We start from the raw sequence: 18,055 nt of genomic DNA, 5'->3' as shown, positions 1-18,055 counted from the left end.
TCCATTTCCGTTTTCCAGACAATCAGTTTTCTCAAATTTCTGTTTTCAGAGATAATTTTAGACATATACTACAAATATGTGTATGTGTATATATATTTTTTCCTACCTTTTTTTATACAAATGGTAGCATAACTTATGTATCTCTACATCTTGCCTGTTTTTATTTATAGTATACTTTGGAATGGTTCTGTATCTTTAGAGCATGAAGCTGTGTAGTTTCGACTGTTCGTTTTAGGCAAGCGTGTCACTCGACAAGAGCCTTCTGTGATGTAGGCTCTGTGCTCAGCATTGGAGCTACAAGAAAATGTGGATTTTGTTCTGCGGGTGTTTTAGCCTCCCTCATCTGGGAGACTGATATACTTTAAATACTAATTAGAGGCAGATCAGATATTATAACTACACTAGCTGTTTGTATTCCTCACAGTGGGCACTATTTTGTATTTATCTTCGTAATGACCCCTGAAATATCTACCCTGAGTTTACTACACTATCCTTCTGCTAAAATGCTATTTGGAGATTGTGCTTTGGTTTCTTCCACTTGGTCCAGAATTTTTAGGTTTCCCTTCTTTTTTTTTTTTTTTTTTTTTTTTTTTTTTTTTTCCAGAGTTGACCCGCTCACCCCTGGGCTCAGAGCCCCTGAGCTTAAGGGCAAAGCTCGGGGCAAGCCCTCATTACTGGCTGCGGCAAGACCCATGAGAGCAATTCTCCCAGCCCCATCTAATGTGGGCCGAGGCAACAGCATGGGACTGTCCAGGGCCAGGCAGGCCTTTCCCCTGAGTGGTAAGGGCTGGGACAAACCCGGGAGCGGGGAGCTGTCAGATAGGAAGGGGACAGCAGTGGGGTTGTTGAGAATGGAGATGAGAGAATGAGGGGGACTCTGAATGCATTTAAGTCACCAGTTTGACTTCTGATTGTCTCAGATAAAACCCCCTCTGTGAGGACTTGTGGCCTGAAGCCAAGCACGCTGAAGCAGCTGGGCCAGCCGATCCAACAGTCATCACACAGCAGCGAAGTGAAGGTAAGACCTGTTCTCCAGAGGTAGGGCATCCTGGGGGCAGGCCTGCTGCTCCGAGAACAGGGCTTCTATTTAGTGTCTCAGAGCCATAGGCAGAAGCCTATTACATTGGAAAGTGACCTCTGGAATGAAGTTGAGCATGAATGAGTTACTTATTTTTACTTACTTTTTTTCTTATTATAAAACGAATGCACGTTTAAACTTTTGACTTGGAAATAATTTTTTTATTTATTTTGTGAGAGAGTGTGCAGAAGGGATAGAAAGAGAAGGACAGAGAGAGAGGGGGAGAGAGAGAATCCCAAGCAGGCTCTGCACCCTCAGCAAGGAGTCCGATGTAAGGCTCTAACTCATGAACTGTGAGATCATGACCTGAGTTGAAGTTGGATACTTAACCCACTGAGCCACCCAGGCGTCCCTTAATTTAGAAACAATTTAAAATTTAGGAAAATAATTGCAAGAGTGAAGACAGTACAAAGAAAGTACCCATGTACTTTTCACTCATAGTTGCTTATTGGTAAGGTATCACCCATTTTGTTTCATCATTTGTGCTCATGTATGTTTCTAAAGTACATGTAATTTAAGGGAAAGTTACATGGCCTTTTGCTTCTTAATATTTCAGTGTGCATTTTCTAAGAATAAGAATATTCTGTTACTGAAACATTGATACAATACTTCAGTCTGTCATTTGTATTCCAGTTTCGACAATTTTACCCAGTTATGTTCTTTATAGCGTTTTTGCACTCCAGTACAGGGTTCATTGTAGGATTAGATACTGCATTTAGTTGTCTTGTTTCTTTAGCCTCTTGAAAAAATGAACGCGCGGTTGTTGTAGAAAATACAGAGAATTCAGTAAGGCAGAAAGAAAGTCAGTCTCTTGTAATCCTGCCACCCAGAACTAACTGCTTTTGGCATTCTGTGCCCATTCAGCCTCTGAGGCTTTTCCTAGGTTTGTGGGCATTTTTTTAATATAATTTTTTAAAACCAAAAATCATGGCTCTTCAAGTTCTAGTTTGTAGCCAGTACAGTCCATTCATATTAATGATAGAGGTTTTTTTTTTGGTTTTTTATCCATATGTGACCAGAATAGTTACTATCAAAATTCCCTAAATGAGCATTTTTTTTACTAGACCTCTTTTTTTGGGCCATGACCCTCAATAACACATTTTTACATCACAGCCCAGTAAACATCCATACCTGTATACATAAAAAGAATAAGGAAGCTATGCCCTTACTATATGTGGTTATTTTGGTATTTTCCATTTTGCAAATGGAAATGGTTTCAACTCATTAAATTAATTTCATGACCTGTCAGTGGATTTTGTGGCCTGTAGATCAAAAACCCTGTTAGACCAAAATGGAATAGGAAACTCGGGCTGCCTTCTCCCTTGCAGGGTGCTCTGCCAGGCAACTCCCTTTGTTCCAAATTTGCCCCAAATAGAGTATCAACTGGCTTTTACTTTGAAGGCTGATCTGTCACCCAGATGTGGTGTCAGCACTGGATGCATGTGTGATTTAGATCTAGAAGGATCTAGTCTGCTTTTCTGCTTTGTAGATTTCCAGCCTTTAGAGTCCCTTTACTTGGGTAAACTCCCGGTCTTCTCTGTAAATAGTTTCCTTTTGACTGGTAACATTGGGTATTTGTTAAAAGTTGCAAGTCCTTTTGCTAGTCTTAGGCCAGTTAAGTTACATCAAATTATATGTTCTGAATATCAACTTAAATTCAGTATTACAGAATAATTACTAATGCTGTCTTCATCTTTTTTTTTCTTTAATAGTATAGAACATTTGAAAAGTTCATAGATAGTGGTGAAAGGGGAAAAAGTCACGATCTTCCTCTCAACCTGTGACATTTTAGTGAACAATCTTTTCGAGTTCTTTCTATGCCAACATTACTCAACCACATATTTGTGTGGTATATGACTATTATAAGTTTTTCCCACTTGGTAGCAGTTGTAAATCTGATTCACAGTGTTTCTGGTATGCAGTGTTAGAAGCTGCACAGAAGAATGTGGCAACCCTGGGCTTGAAAATGACATTTAAACTTTTGGCGGGCTGGTGACTGCTGACTAGCATCCTAGAGCTCACATGGAGTGTGGCTCTACAAATTCCCTGGGAAACTATTTCCTCAAGCTCTTTCAGGACACAGGCCCTCAGGAGTGTGAGGTTTTATAGAAAAGCACTAAATCACTGGTTCTGATCCACAGCTAACAAATGGCCCGGGCAGTCGGATGTCACAAGTAAAAGTTGTAGAAGTCAAGCCTGATCTGTTTCCTCCATACAAGTACAGCTGCACTGTAACGCTGGTAAGTGTGGCCAGGTGATGGGTTGACAAGGACATGGGTTTTGGTTTTAGGTGGAGGGCGAGTAGAAGTCTGAGGGAGGTGGGGAGTGGTAGTTAGGAGTGAGAGTAGGGTCAGAGATAGATCATTGGTTCTGAAGATCCCTTCACTGATCCAGATGGTAGCTGCTGGGTGAATTAGCTAGGTGTTTTGCAGGCGAGATCTATAGCGTGTAGGCCAGTTGAGACCTGGATGTTTCTTGGAGTAATTGGACATGAGAATCCAGTCCAGCTGTAGCATTCAACAGTCTTTGGACCTTTTAGCCTCAAAAGTCTGTTATCCCCTGGTAAGTGTGAGAAAGGTCTATTTTTCCCCCTTAAAATAGAGTCACAGTCAGTACTGGCCTCTTAAAGGATTTGAGAAGTGCTTCGGTAAAGCATCTTTGTTTAGCCTCGCGTTTGCCACAAACCTTTTCCCTCCCCACCCACCTTTTATTTTTATCCTTATTTACTTATTTTATATATCTTTTTAAAAAAAAAAAATTTTTTTTAACGTTTATTTATTTTTGAGACAGAGAGACAAAGCATAACGGGGGAGGGTCAGAGAGAGGGAGACACAGAATCCGAAACAGGCTCCAGGCTCTGAGCTGTCAGCACAGAGCCCGACGCAGGGCTCGAATTCACGGACCACGAGACCATGACCCAAGCCGAAGTCGGCCGCTTAACCGACTGAGCCACCCAGGCGCCCCTTATATATCTTTTAATGTTTGTTTGTTTTTGAGAGAGACAAAGCAGGAGTGGGGGAGGGGCAGAGAGAGGGAGGGATAGAGAATCCCAAGCAGGCTCCAGGCTCTGAGCTGTCAGCACAGCACTGCAGGGGCTCGAACTCACGGACTGCAAGATCATGACCTGAGCCGGAGTTGGACACCTAACCGTCTGAGCGACCCAGGCACCTCATCACCTTTTATTTTTAACACAGCATATATTAACATCCCAATAAACATCCCAGTAAACAGAGTGGGACTCTGGGGTCATCCTTTTACAGGGGAAGCCACATGGAGCAGTGGAATAAGCACTCAAAGGACTTAGTCCCAAAGTGGTTCTGGCTCTGCTGCCAGCATGCACATGACTTGGGGCAAGCAGGCATCTTTGCTTCTCTGGTCCTCAGTTTTCACCGTCTGTAAAATGCTGCATCAGTTTAGATACCACGTTGGGGCTCTTTTTTTGCTTCTAGCATTCTCTAATTTTATTGATCCTTAGATACCGATTAGCCAGGTAACTTTTGGCAGGTTCTCTGCCTGAATTGAGTAAGATACACAGATATTGAGAGAGCAGCTGGATTTTTAAAAACTCTTACCTGATAAAGGCAGGCAGGTACAGAACCATTCATTCCTTCATTCAGAAAATATTTACTGAGAGCCTGCTCTGGCCAGACCCTCTGCTAGGGATTCTGTAGTAACAAGACAGGACAGTATGGTGGACTAGTGCGTAGACTGGCCTGATCCTTAAGGAGAATATCTCCTTTATCCTGAATATCTGCTCAGGTTTCTTTTCTCAGAGACTAATTACTACCTTCTCCATGCCATCTATACCGTCACCTCCCTATCCCTTTGACTACAGAAGGCCACTAGGGTTACTATCTGGGGGAGCTTCCCAGGACCTTCTCTTTTTTGATTAGATAGCAGCATGTCACAGGAGCCTAGATGCCAGAGATTTGAGCTTAGGTAGTCCAGAGGTCCTGATTGTCTTCAGGAAGGGTGTGGATGCTTGTTCACCACAGTCTTCAGCCTTCTGCTAGAATAGGCCTGCTTCTCTCTGCCAGTAGCCTGGACCCTGAGGGCATTTGAATTTCTAACATTTTTTACAAATATTTATTTTTTTGAGAGAGTGAGTGAACATATAGGAGCATGTGTGAAATTGTGTGTGTGTGTTTGGGGGGGGGGGGAGAGAGAGAAAGAGAGAGAGAAAGAGAAAGAGAGGGAGAGAGAGAGAAATCAGCCCCAAGCAGGCTTGGCACTGACAGCACAGAGCTGGTTCCGGGGCTTGAACTCACAAACCATGAGATCATGACCTGAACTGAAACCGGGAGTCAGACGCTTAGCTGACTGAGCCACGCAGGTGTTCCATGGCATTTGAATTTCTGACACTAAAGAGTCAGCTCACTTGTTTCACAGATGGGGAGGGACTTGCCAAAATTATACAGGCTGTATTAAGATTGAAAGGAGGTAACCGCAGAGTAAGGATCTTGCATCAAGGCTCTTTGGAAGTTAGTCTGAATCTGGTTTTGCCATTGTCACTTTCTTCTCTGATTTACTGATAGCTGGTCATCCTGGTTTTTGACTCTGCCCAGGTGTAACTTTTGTGGAATTGAATACTGGTTTTACTTTTTTAGGATTTGGGCCTCGCTACTTCAAGAGGTCGGGGAAAATGCAAGAATCCCTCTTGTAACTACGTCTACACCAACCGACATAAACCGCGGATTTGTCCCAGCTGTGGTTTTAACCTTGCTAAAGACCGGACTGAGAAAACCACCAAGGCTCTTGTGAGTTCCTCCCCTAAACACATCCCCTAGCCTTGTGTTGGGCTTTGTTAGTGGACCTGTTTTAGTAGAAATAAAATGATTTCTTGGTACATGATCATAATTAGAACACCAGAACTGGAACCAGTTTTAAATTCTGGACGTTCTCTTTGGGCTTCCTTGTCCTCATTATTAAGTTGAGAGAATTGGAAAACGTTCTAGCCCAGTGGATCAAGAGTTCATTCACCAAAGAGAATGGGAATACAGGCTTTACAGAGGATTCTTAAGGGGTGCCTCGTGGCTCAGTTGGTTAAGCATCCCCTCTTGATTTCAGGTCAGGTCATGATCTCACAGTTTATGAGTTCGACCCCTGCTGGTTGCACGGAGCCTGCTTGGGATTCTTCCGCGCCTCTCTTTCTGCCTCTCTCCCTCTCTCCCTCTCCTGTCTCTAAAAACTAAATAAACTTAAAAAAGTTTTTTCTTTAAATAGGATTTTGAAGAGAGGGACGGAAGGGTTACATTCTTTTAGTTCTGAGACCTGGTGGAGCACTGGTAAATAGTATTTTGGTAAACAGAGAATGCCAGTCCTAAGACTTTGTAGATTAGATCACTGCCTCTCAGGTTCCTTATAGAGCTTTTGGCTGAATACAAAGCTTCACTTCTAGCAGTTTTGGCAAATCTCTGAAGTTGGACCAAACTGTTTGGAGTATAAAACACATTCCATTTGCCCCATTAGGGCTCATTTTTTATTTATTAGAACCAGGAAAAAAATGGGTATTTTTAGAGGTCCTCAGACTTTACACATGAAATTTTTTTTTTTTTTTTTAATGTTTGAGAGTGTGTACATGCATGTTCTAGTCGGGGAAAGGGAGAGAGAATCCCAAGCAGGGTCCACACTGTCAGTGCAGAGCCCAGCATGACGCTCGATCCCACAAACTGTGAGATTATGACCTGAGTTGAAATCAAGAGTCGGGCGCTTAACCAACTGAGCCATCCAAGGCGCCCCTCCACGTGTGAATTTCTTTAAGTGTACAGAACATTACAGTACCTCAGGCAGCAGATGGAATGACTGGGTTGAAGGTAAGAAGATCTCCCTGATCTGCCTTGGGAGGAAAGAGGATGGCGTACAGAACAGGTCAGGATCCAAGGTGGAGTCTGGCCACTCCAGATCTAAGCTGGACTTTGCAGGGTGGAAATGATTTGGATGGAAGAGGAAGGCATGCCATACTCCAGGATAAGCATAAGCATGGGTACAAGCGAAGCGCTAGGGAGTCTGGTGCTCTAATCACCTAGAAAAGAAAGGTATATATATCTATAGATATGTATATATATATATCTATAGATATATATATATCTATAGATATATATATATATATGGAGGAGTATGCAAAATAAGCTGCTTGAAAGGCATATTGTGGCCACATTGTGGAAGATGTTTAACATTAGACCAGACAATTTGTTTTTTAGGCGATGAGGTCACATTGAATGTCCTTCATTCATTGTGAGGGCTAGAAGGTTGTGTCAGGAAGGAGGCATATGGGGGTTTGGGAATGGACAGGACTACCCAGGTGGTGAGAACCATTTCAAGCTAAGTTTTCTATGGATATGGCGGGCAGGGCAGGGGAGCTCCTGGCAGATAAATCTCACCCCCTGGTCCCAGGTTTGTTTCCATCCTTGAGGTGGTGTTCTGAGGTTATCCTTGTGAGAAAGGGAAATAGAACTAAAGTATGTGGGCACTGATGGCTTAGTGGAAAACACATGGGGACTGGGAATAGAGAGACAGCTGGGAGGACCCTCAGCTGGATGCCATCCCTCTTCGGAGTTTTAGTTTCTCTAGTGACAAAAGCGGGCCAGGTAGATTGTATCTGGACATTTTATTTTCAGGGCCGTGAACCCCAGAGAAGACTCAGAATTGAGCTTCAAATAATCTGTAAATCCCTGAAATAGCATGTAAAATGGGTCCGTAGCTTCCATCACATTCTGTTCCATTGGCTGCTCTCTGCTGGCAATGAGCTTCCTGGATCTTCTATGCCTTTAATGGGAAGAAAGAGGAGGTCTTCACTTAGTGTTGACCATATTCTGCCTTGACTCTGTCTTAGCTCCCTGTGACACCGTAATTTCTTTTAGGACAGGTGTATCTGTTTCCCCATGCCTTCTGACCTTAGAGTGTGCATACTCAATGTATTGATCATGATCATGGAATGGAATTGAGTCCTGTATAAGTAGATGCTCTGAACATTCCCTTCTCCTATTTGATTGTAGCAATTGGTGTGGTTTGCAGTGTGGAAATGGATGTTGGTTCCCTGGATCGAGGATGATGAGGTGACCTAACTTTCAAGGTCAGACAGGAATTGTTCAAGGACTTCTAGCCAATTGATTTCAAATCCTACTCTTGGAATTTTATATTCTTTTGTCTTTGGTTGATAGCTGCTTACCTCCAGTATCCTTCTGACATTCTGTCACCTTTCAACTTCCTAAGTTTTAGAGAAATAAAATGTAATTACTGTTTTTCTGTAAACTAAAACACTAGTCTGAGACCCAAGGACCTTAGTGTGTAATGCTCTCTGGAGCCCCCTGGTGGCCATATGCTTCCTGCGCAGTTTGTCATTGGTGGCTGTAATTAAGACTGCAGCAACTCTGGGCTGGAATGGTCTTCATTCCTGTCTTTCACTGTGGCTCAGAGTAGAAGGATAGTGTCCCTGCCAGCTACTCTTCCAGCCCATAGTTCAACATAGACAGGGCTGGGAACACACTGTCTCCCAGGGCAACTCATTCTAGTGTCAGTCAGCTCTCTGCAGTTGTTCTTTTTCTTCCAGCAAGCATGCATTGAATGCCTACTGTAGGTCAGGCCTTTGGAGATACAAAGATAAATAGAACATGGTCCCTTCCCTTGAGGAACACACAGTCTCGTGGGGGAGAAAGGTAAGTAGCCAAACTACAGATAAATGAGATGAGAGCTATAGGTGTGCAGAGTTCATAGAAAGTTCCTTCGTGTTATTAGGCAATTAACTTCTGCAAAGCAACATATTATATGTCCAGCAAATAGGAATTAGAATCTTTAGTGTGCTCTCATGCTGGTTTTGGGAATCAGCAAATAAACAGGAACCTTATACTCACCGAAAATAGGGGAACAGTCTCACCAGCTGTGAGACATGAATTCTGCAGTAAAAGGATGGACTCTGGAAACATGAGGGAGGGAGTGATTCCTGTTGCATTTATACAAGGGATCTCGGAGGAACCTCCATTTTTTTAATGAGCATTTCAGGACCTTAGTCCTGAAAGCCTTTGATTGATATATGAAATAGTTCCCTTGTACCCAGAAGATAAAAGTGTTAAAGACAAATACCTTAAGTAGTACAGATATTTGGTGACATATCAAAACTACCATTTGTAGAGCTTTCATTGTCTACCAGGTACTATGCTAAGTGCTTTACTTGCAATATTTTGTTTACTCTGCATGATAACTCTAGGAGATTACTGGTACTTCATCCTTCATTTCATAGATAAGAAAATTGAGGCTCAGAAAGATTCAGTAGATTGCTTTGGGTCACAAATGTATGGCTATTAAGTGGCATATCCAGGATTGAGACCCGGGTCTGTTATTCTCCAAACCTGGTGAATGGGAGCTTACCTCTGAAACCATTTCTGAGTGATGTGTATAATCCTCTCCTTTTACTGGTAGAGAACTTTGTGCCAGAGAGAGAACACCTGCCTCGAGTCACGCAGCAAGTTACTAACTGAGGTGGTTTGGAAACTAGGTTTCCTACCCTCAGCCACGGATGGGCCCATCCTCTGCCGCTTGCAGCCTCTCAGCATTTTAGACCAAGGCTGGCGGTGCCCTGGCTGTTTGCTGATCATTCAATCTGCTCCTCTCCCAGGAGGTCAGCTCACCGCTCCCAGATGTGCTGAGTGCCACAGAGCCCCTGAGCCTGGCCCAGAGGGAGGTCCAGCGCCAGTCCACTCTGCAGCTGCTGCGCAAAGTCCTGCAGATTCCTGAGAACGAGTCTGAGCTGGCTGAGGTCTTCGCCTTGATTCACGAACTCAACAGCTCTCGACTCATTCTGTCCAACGTGAGTGAAGAGACGGTCACCATCGAGCAGACCTCTTGGTCGAATTATTATGAGTCTCCGTCCACGCAGTGCCTACTCTGTAGCAGCCCATTATTCAAAGGGGGACAAAAGTAAGCACCCCTTTCAGATTTACCCTGTCCCTAGCTGCCATATCTTACTTGGCCCATCTTGCCCCTTTTTCCAAACTTCTGTAAAGCTATATCTGCTTCTCTTAGGTTTCCTTTGCTTTTTCAATTGCCTAAAGTAAAAGCATAGTGATTAGTAATTATCCATTATTTCTATTGAAAATGCCTGAAAGTTGTCGTCACCAAGTTAGGATTTCATTTACATCTGGACTGCCCGGCACAGTGCTTGGATTTGGGAGTTCAGGGGCATTGGTTAAAGTAGGTAATGAATCCAGAGTAGTATTAACTTAAGGGGTGATTCCACAGACCACATGCCACCAGAGCAGACACCCACCTAGAAAACCTTGGAACACGAGCTCCAGCATCTTCATTTGCCTACTTCATTAAAATCTTGAGAACTTTGCTGTTGATCACTGAGCCCTGGAACTGCATAAGTTGATTTCCTTTATGTTTTTCTGTCGGTGATGTTTTGGTACTAGCTCCCTGGCCGGGCCCCAGGAGTGCTGGCTGCTGACAGCCAGCCGGCTACAGGTGGTGACTGCCCAGGTGAAGATGTGTCTGAACCCTCATTGTCTGGCCCTGCACAGCTTCACGGACATCTATGCAGGTGGGTGTCATTGTCTGGCCCTGCACAGCTTCACGGACATCTATGCAGGTGGTATCAGCCTTTCTTCCTTCAGAGGGCCCCAAAACAGGCTTGGGAACAGCCTCTGTTGGTCAGACCTCTGGTTCTTTGAGCACTGCACCTTCCCTCAGATGTGGCTTCTGAGAAAGAGGGGATTTTTTCTCGTGGATGTCTTGGTGCCAGAAGATTACTTCTGGGCTCTTATATTAGGGCTCTTGTATCTTGGATCTTTAGACAAAGTTAATTTTTAAATAACAGATCTTCATTGTGGGAAAAAAATAGAAAATGCTGACAGGTACAAAGAAGAAAATAAAAGGGAATATGGGATTTATGGGTTTATGGTTTTTCTTTCAGCAAAAGTGGGGTCGTGCTGGATATCGTTTTGGGATATTCTTTTTATTTTTTTTATGTTTACTTATTTTGAGAGCGAGAAAGCGTGAGCCTGAGTGGGGGAGAGGAACAGAGGGGGTGAAAGAATCCCAAGCAAGCTTCACACGGGGCTTGATCTCATGACCATGAGATTGTGACGTGAACCAAAATCAAGAGTTAGATGCTTGGGGCGCCTGCGTGGCTCAGTCGGTTGAGCGTCTGACTTCGGTTCAGGTCATGATCTCATGGCTCGTGACTTCGAGCCCCGCGTCGGGCTCTGTGCTGACAGCTTAGAGCCTGGAGCCTGCTTCCGATTCTGTGTCTCCCTCTCTCTGCCCCTAACCCACTCGCATTCTGTCTCTGTCTCTCTCAAAAATAAATAATTAAAAACATTAAAAAACAAATTTTTTAAAAAAGAGTTAGATGCTTAACCGACTGAGCCACCCACATGCCCCGGAATATTCTTTTTAAGTTTGGCAGTGTACCATGGGCATCTTCCTGTGCCAGCAAGTGGGGAAATACATGACCATTTTTAGAGAGTGTATGGGACTCCATTTTAGAATTCTCTTTATAATTAACTCTTTGTGTATAGCCTTAATTATTTCCTTTGGACAAGTGCTCAAAACGGAATTGCTGCGTGTTCACCCATTCTCCCTGTATGTTCATCAGCATCAGACATTTGTGGAAACATTCACCATGTACCACCGTTGTAAGAATTTGGAATTTGAATTTCATACATACACTTGAGTGCCAAAGATTAGAGTATTTGTGATTTATTCTCCTCGTCTTCAGAGCCTTACACTGCCTTGTTTTGTATTCACGCTCTCAATGTCTTGAATTGCCCAGCTGAGTTTGTATTATTTTATGCTTTTGCGAATAGATAATGAGAGTGCCATTTCCCTGCAGTCTATCTGGGTCAGTAGTACCTAGGATTATATATATTTTTGATTTTAGCTTTAATTTTAAATTTACATCAACAATAACATTTACTTCATTGTCGTACAGTCACATGAGTTCTGACAGGTGCACCGAGTTGTGTACCTGCCACCACAATCCGTATATAGGACAGTTCCATGGCCTAAAACATTCCTCCTGTGTGTAATCACCCCTGACCTCTAGCAGCCATCTGATCTCTTCTTCATTCCTATAGCTCCATCTTTCTAGAATGTCATTTAATCCAATCATAGTATGTAGTATTTTTTAAAAATATGTTTCAAAGATTAAAATTCTTTTCAGTGTAGTTGATACACAATGTATGCAGTATTTTAAGTGAGTCTGGCTTCTTTCGTTAAACATCATGCCTTTGAAAGTCATCCACATTGTTGCATGTATCGGCAGTTTGTTCCTCCTTCTTGTTGAGTAGTTTTGCATTGTGTGAAGTACCACAGTTAGTTTATCTGTTCACTTTTTGAAGGACATTTGTGTTGTTACCAGTTTTGGGCACTTTTGAATAGAGCTGCTATGAACACTCATGTACGGGCTTTTGTGTAAACAAATTTTCATCTTTTGGATGAATACTGAGGAGTCAGACTGCTGGGCCATATGCTAAGTGTATCTTTATTTTTGTAAAGGAATTGCCAAACTGTTTACTTAAATGTTTGTACCATTTTGCATTATGTCCAACAGGGAATGAGAGGGTTTTTTTGTTCGTGTTTTTCTAGCCGTTCTGATGGCTGTGTGTAGTGGTATTTCTTCGTGGTTTTAATTTGTGTCTCCTCAATGACTAGTGATGTTGAGCATCTTTTCATGGGTTTATTTGCCATCCACATGTCGTCTTTGGTGAAGTATCTGTTCCATCTTTGGTCTGTTGGAGTAGATTGTTTGTTTTCTTACTGTTAAATTCTTTATAATTCTGGACCCATAAGTCCTTTGTCATATAAGTGATTTACAAGTGTTTTCTCATGGTTTTTGGCTTGATTTTTCATTCTTTTAAAGAAATCATCCACAGACCAGAAGTTCTTAATTATGACAAAGACTACTTCATCAGTTGTTTCTTTTAGGGATTACGCTTTTTGCAGTCTACGGTCTCTCTACGTCGGTGAAGACCATATATATTTTTCTGTGTTTTCTTCTAATTTTTATAAGTTTATGGATTACATTTAAGTTTGTAATTCATTTTGAGTTAATTTTTATATAAAGTGTGAGTATAACGTGTGAGGCCCAGATTGAGTTCTTCCTTTTTTTTTTTTTTTTTTTTGCCTGTGGACATCCAGTTGTACCACCATTTGTTGAAAGGTAGTCTTTTCTCCATTGAATTGCCTTTGCTTCTTTGTTGAAAAACAGTTGATCATATGTGTGGGTTTATTTCTGTTCTCTGTTCTCTTTCGTTGTTTTATGTTGTCTGTCCCTTTGCCATTACCACACTGGTCTTGATTACTACAGCTGGATAGTGGGTCTTAAAATCAGTTAGTGTGAGTCCTCCAACCTTGTTCTTTCTAGTTGTTTTGGCTATTTTAGTTCCTTTGCATTTCCTTTTTTTTTCTTTTTTTTTTTTTTTAATTATTTTTTTAATTTTTATTTTGAGAGAGAGCGCGTGCCAGTTGGGGAGGGGCAGAGGGAGGGAGAATTCGAAGCAGGCTCCGCACTGTCAGCACAGAGCTCTGGGCTCAAACCCACTTACCATGAGATCATGACCTGAGCCGAAATGAAGAGTTGGACACTCAACAGACTGAGCCACCCAGGTGCCCCTCCTTTGCATTTCCATGTAAATTTTAGAATCAGCTTCTCAGTATCTGCAGAGTCCTACTGGAATTTTAATTGGCATTACATTGAATCTATAGATCAATTTGAAAGTTTAACACGCTTAAAAATATTGAGTCTTCCAATCCATAAACATGTCAATCTGTCTTATTAGGGTTTCTTTTATTTCTTTCATCAGTGTTTCGTAGTTTTCAGCATGTAGATCCTGCACATATTTTGTTAAGTATTTCATTTTGTTCAATTCTGAATGACATGGTTTCAATTTCTGACTGTTCAGTGTTAGTGTAGAAATACCGTTGGGTTTTGTCTATTGAGTTTTTACCCAGTGACCTTGCTAAATTTCCTTATCAGCTTTAGGAACTTTTTGCAGATTGGTATTATAATTTTTTAAAGTTTTGCCAATTTGATAGGTAAAAACTGGTGTATCATTTCCTAATTTGTTGCATTTCTTTGATTCTTAAGAGGATTGTATGTTGTTTTTTCTTAAATCTCTTTTGTGAATTTCTTTTGTTTCCATCCTTCATTTGAATGTTTTGTTGTTGACAGAGTTATTCCCCAGTTTATCAGTTGTCTTTTAATTGTGGTTAATTTGGGTTTTGTTTTGTTTTGGGACACAAAGGTGTTTTTGGTTTTTTGGTTTTTTTTCTTTTTGTTTTAATTTTTATGTAACCAGATTTGGTATTCTCCTTTATGGTTTCAGCCTTTGGTATCATGCTCGGAAAAGCCTTCCCCACTCCTTTATACCCTTCTGTAATGAGAACACATATTCTAGAACTTGCTTTTGTGCAAATTTATGCTTTATGTTTTGTGCAAATATAAAATCACCCTCTTTTATTTGTCTTCAATTGATTGCATTTAAATTTTTCTGAGTCTTTCATCTTCAGATTTTGTTAGGGGTGATTTTATAGTTTTTGTTACATCCCTGGGCTAGAGGGTACTCCTGGCCTTCCCCCACAGTGTGGCTGTTGAGAAGTAGAGGAAGGGCAGCCCCGCTGGTAATGAAGACTGAGCTGGGCCACAGGGAGGGGTTTCTGTTTTTATGAAAACATTCTCTACACATTTAATTGCGTGCTTTTTTCATTTAACTGTGTATTATGGATGGCTCCCATGTCAGAGCATTTAGGTTTACCTTATTCCTTCGAATGCATAATTTTCTATTTGAGAAATGTACCATAATTAATTTAGCTCTTATGCTATTGCTGGACATTTAGTTTGTTTCTAATTTTTTGCCGTTGTAGATGTTTTAACATGAGTTTCTGTGTTGCTTCTTTTTAACTCTGCAGGTCTCTTTAATGTGGGGAACAAGCTACTAGTGAGCCTGGACTTGCTGTTTGCAATCCGAAACCAGATCAAGTTGGGGGAGGACCCCAGAGTGTCCGTCAGCACTGTTCTGAAGTCAGTGCAGGAGCAGACAGGTACAGGTTGTCGTTCTCCCTTTTCCATGCTAGTTCTGAGTTCCCTGGGAATTTTCAGCACTGGGCTTCGGTTGAAAGAATCATCTTGCAGAAGAATCTGATAGTTCGGAAAGGAGACATTCTTGACTTCCCTGGAACTCTCCTCCTTTTGAATTTTGCGAATGCCAAATTAACTTTGGGAAGAATGAGTCTTTCCATCCAGCCAGGGACCCCCAGCACGAGGTTAAGCTGACTCTTTAGAAGTTCATCCTCTGATCATATGGGTAGACAAGGCCTCACTGCATGTTGATCAGACTCACTCTGAGTACATAGCTTCTGGAGGTCTGCTACCATTCCCAGGGCTCATGTTGAGACCTGAGGGTGGTGACCACCCTCCTTATTATTAGCAATTATTTTCCCCCTTGCTTTCCTTCTCTATGTTGTTGCTTTTCCCTTCCTATCCCTGCAGGTTTCCGTTCCCTTGCACCTTGCTTGCTAGGAGGTCAGATAGAGTACTGCAGAGGTTCTGGGGTCAACAGGCTTGTGTTTGAGTCTTGGCACTGCTACTTAGTGGCAGTGTATTTTTGAGCAAGTAATTCTCTGTGCCTCAGTTTCTCCAGTTGTAAAATGAGGATGAGAATAGCTTTTATTTCATAAAGATGTGAGAGTTAAATGAGTAACGTATTTGAAGTTGTTTGCACTGTGTTTAGTGCCTAGTAGGTACTTAGTGCGAGGTGGTTACAACTCTGATTGGAATTGCCCTTTGGGGTTGCCACCCGAGCCCTTAGGGCCAGGGTGCTTGACCCCGGGGTGTTCTTAGGGGAGAAGCAGTCTTGCAGAGTTGCTGTTCTTGCTGGCCATTGGCTCATGCCCAGTGGCCTCACGGTCTTTTGCCGTGACTTCTCAGAACTCTTGCTTTCCTTGCAGAAAAGACCCTCACCTTGGAGGAGCTGAGCCAGCTGCAGGAGCTGCTGTGCAATGGCTATTGGGCTTTCGAGTGCCTCACTGTCCGAGACTACAATGACATGATCTGTGGCATCTGTGGTGTGGCTCCCAAAGTGGAAATGGCCCAGAGGAATGAAGAAAATGTGTTGGCACTGAAGAGTGTGGAAGTAAGTATCTCCTGCCGCCTTTAGAACTGTCCTCACGCTTCGGCAGCCACCTTCCTTCATGCTGTCCCAGGAACAGATGGCTCTAGTCCTGCCTGAGAGAGGGGAGTGGCTTTTTTATCTAAGGAAGGCTGGATGGAAATTATGGCATTTGTTACTTGCCAACAAACTTATTAAACATGAACCAGGTACACTTTTTAGACACTTGGGACATGGCAGTAAAAAAACCTATAAAGTTCCTGTGCTCATGGGGCTCGAATCCTGCTTTGAGAATGTGGGAAATCCCCAAATTTGAGAATTTAACAGGAAACAAACATTGTTAATAATTGTATGTTATATCAATGTCTAAATTATATGTAGTAAGTAGTAATTAAAAGTAGCATAGTGACAGTAAAGCAGGTGAGGAGAAGAGAGCAGTTTGGTGGAGAGCGGGATTCCTGTTTTCTAGAGGGTAGTAGGGGGAGGCGTCTCTGATATGGTGGCATTTGAGGAGAGATCTGAAGCCCACGTAGCTCTCAGGGGAGGAATATTCCAGGCAGAGAGAGCAGCAAAACATGGTCTGAGGTGGGCTTCCTCTGCCTGGTTGAGGAATGGCAAGGAGGCTGGTGGAGAGCGGTGGAGAGAGTGGTGGGATGTGTGAGTTCAAGAGGCTGCGGGAGGCCAGACTCCACGGGGGCACATGGGCCCCTGTGAAGACTTACACCAAGTGAGATGGAGAGCCATGGAAAGAAAGTGTGGAAAAGAATGACCTGATCGGGGACTTAGGTCCTTAAATAAAAAGCGTTCGCAGAGGTAATACCAAACTCAGATGGGTTTTATACCTTAATTCTAACATCTCCAAGAAATCTATGATTCTGATCAGAGAATGGTAAAAGCAGATGTATTTCTCCACCTCATTGTATAAGACCAAATAACCTTGAAAATAAAACCAGCCATTTACTATAAGAACAAATCGGAGCTGATTGTATTCATGAATATAGATGACACAGTGCTCTCTATAGGATAATAACAGTGAGTAGAGTAACACATCATGACTAAGCTTATCCCGGGAAACCAAGATTGTTTCAACGTTAGAAAATATACTAATGTAATTTGCTGCCGTACAGGTAAAAGGTAGAAACCCATATGATTATTTCATTAGATGTAAAAAAGGCTTTCATTATTATTTAACACCAGTTTCTTTTTTTTTTATATTTTTATATTTTTTAATGTTTATTTATTTTTGAGAGAGAGAGAGACAGAGCATGAGTGGGGGAGGGGCAGAGAGAGAGGGTGATACAGAATCTGAAGCAGGCTCCAGGCTCTGAGCTGTCAGCACAGAGCCCGATGCGGGGCTCGAACCCACACACCGCGAGATCATGACCTGAACCAAAGTCAGCCGCTTAACTGACTGAGCCGCCCAGGCACCCCAACCCCAATTTCTGATAAAACTCTTAGTAAACTGAGAAGAATAGGAATTTTTCTTAACCTGGTTACGTGGTGTTTCAAAAAATCCCATAGGTTCCTGAACTCTCTCCCACGATCATGCTGAGAGGTCTGGTCTGCATGCCTGTGAGTAGGCTAGCAGTAGCGTAGTGGTGGGGTGTGAGCTCCCCATCCTTGAACTTGCAACGTGAAGTGTCTGTTGAGGCACTGGACCTTCAGCTCATCTGTTCTCTACCAGGGGTGGGTGCGGGCCCTCTCGAGAAAAGCTTGGGTGCATTTTGGCATGGCCAGCTGAGCCTATTAGGGATTTAATGCACATGCCTCTGTTTCTTCCCAATTAAAAAAAAAAAAAAAGCATATATTTTGATTACGTATTCCTTTGAAGGATGGTGGTACATAACAAGACATATGAACGTAAGCATAGTGC

General features: G+C 42.5%; 1 protein-coding gene across 4 annotated transcripts in view; it reads left to right on the top strand.

Annotated features, from left to right (window-relative positions):
* Positions 1–18,055, top strand: part of HMGXB3 (HMG-box containing 3) — a 47,164-nt gene that overhangs the window by 21,299 nt on the left and 7,810 nt on the right. For 3 of the 4 annotated variants that reach the window (XM_049648027.1, XM_049648025.1, XM_049648026.1), the window contains 8 exons: positions 605–780; positions 921–1,018; positions 3,220–3,318; positions 5,686–5,835; positions 9,690–9,991; positions 10,486–10,661; positions 14,984–15,115; positions 16,022–16,206. In XM_049648027.1, the coding sequence (XP_049503984.1) occupies positions 605–780; positions 921–1,018; positions 3,220–3,318; positions 5,686–5,835; positions 9,690–9,991; positions 10,486–10,661; positions 14,984–15,115; positions 16,022–16,206 (1,318 nt within the window). The remainder of the gene's footprint in view (positions 1–604; positions 781–920; positions 1,019–3,219; positions 3,319–5,685; positions 5,836–9,689; positions 9,992–10,485; positions 10,662–14,983; positions 15,116–16,021; positions 16,207–18,055) is intronic. The other variant, XM_049648023.1, reaches the window with a different exon arrangement.

Source organism: Panthera uncia (assembly GCF_023721935.1).
Source record: "Panthera uncia isolate 11264 chromosome A1 unlocalized genomic scaffold, Puncia_PCG_1.0 HiC_scaffold_17, whole genome shotgun sequence".
NCBI lineage: Eukaryota > Metazoa > Chordata > Mammalia > Carnivora > Felidae > Panthera > Panthera uncia.
Note: the sequence above shows the minus strand (reverse complement) of the source record. Positions and strands in the feature narration are given on the sequence as shown.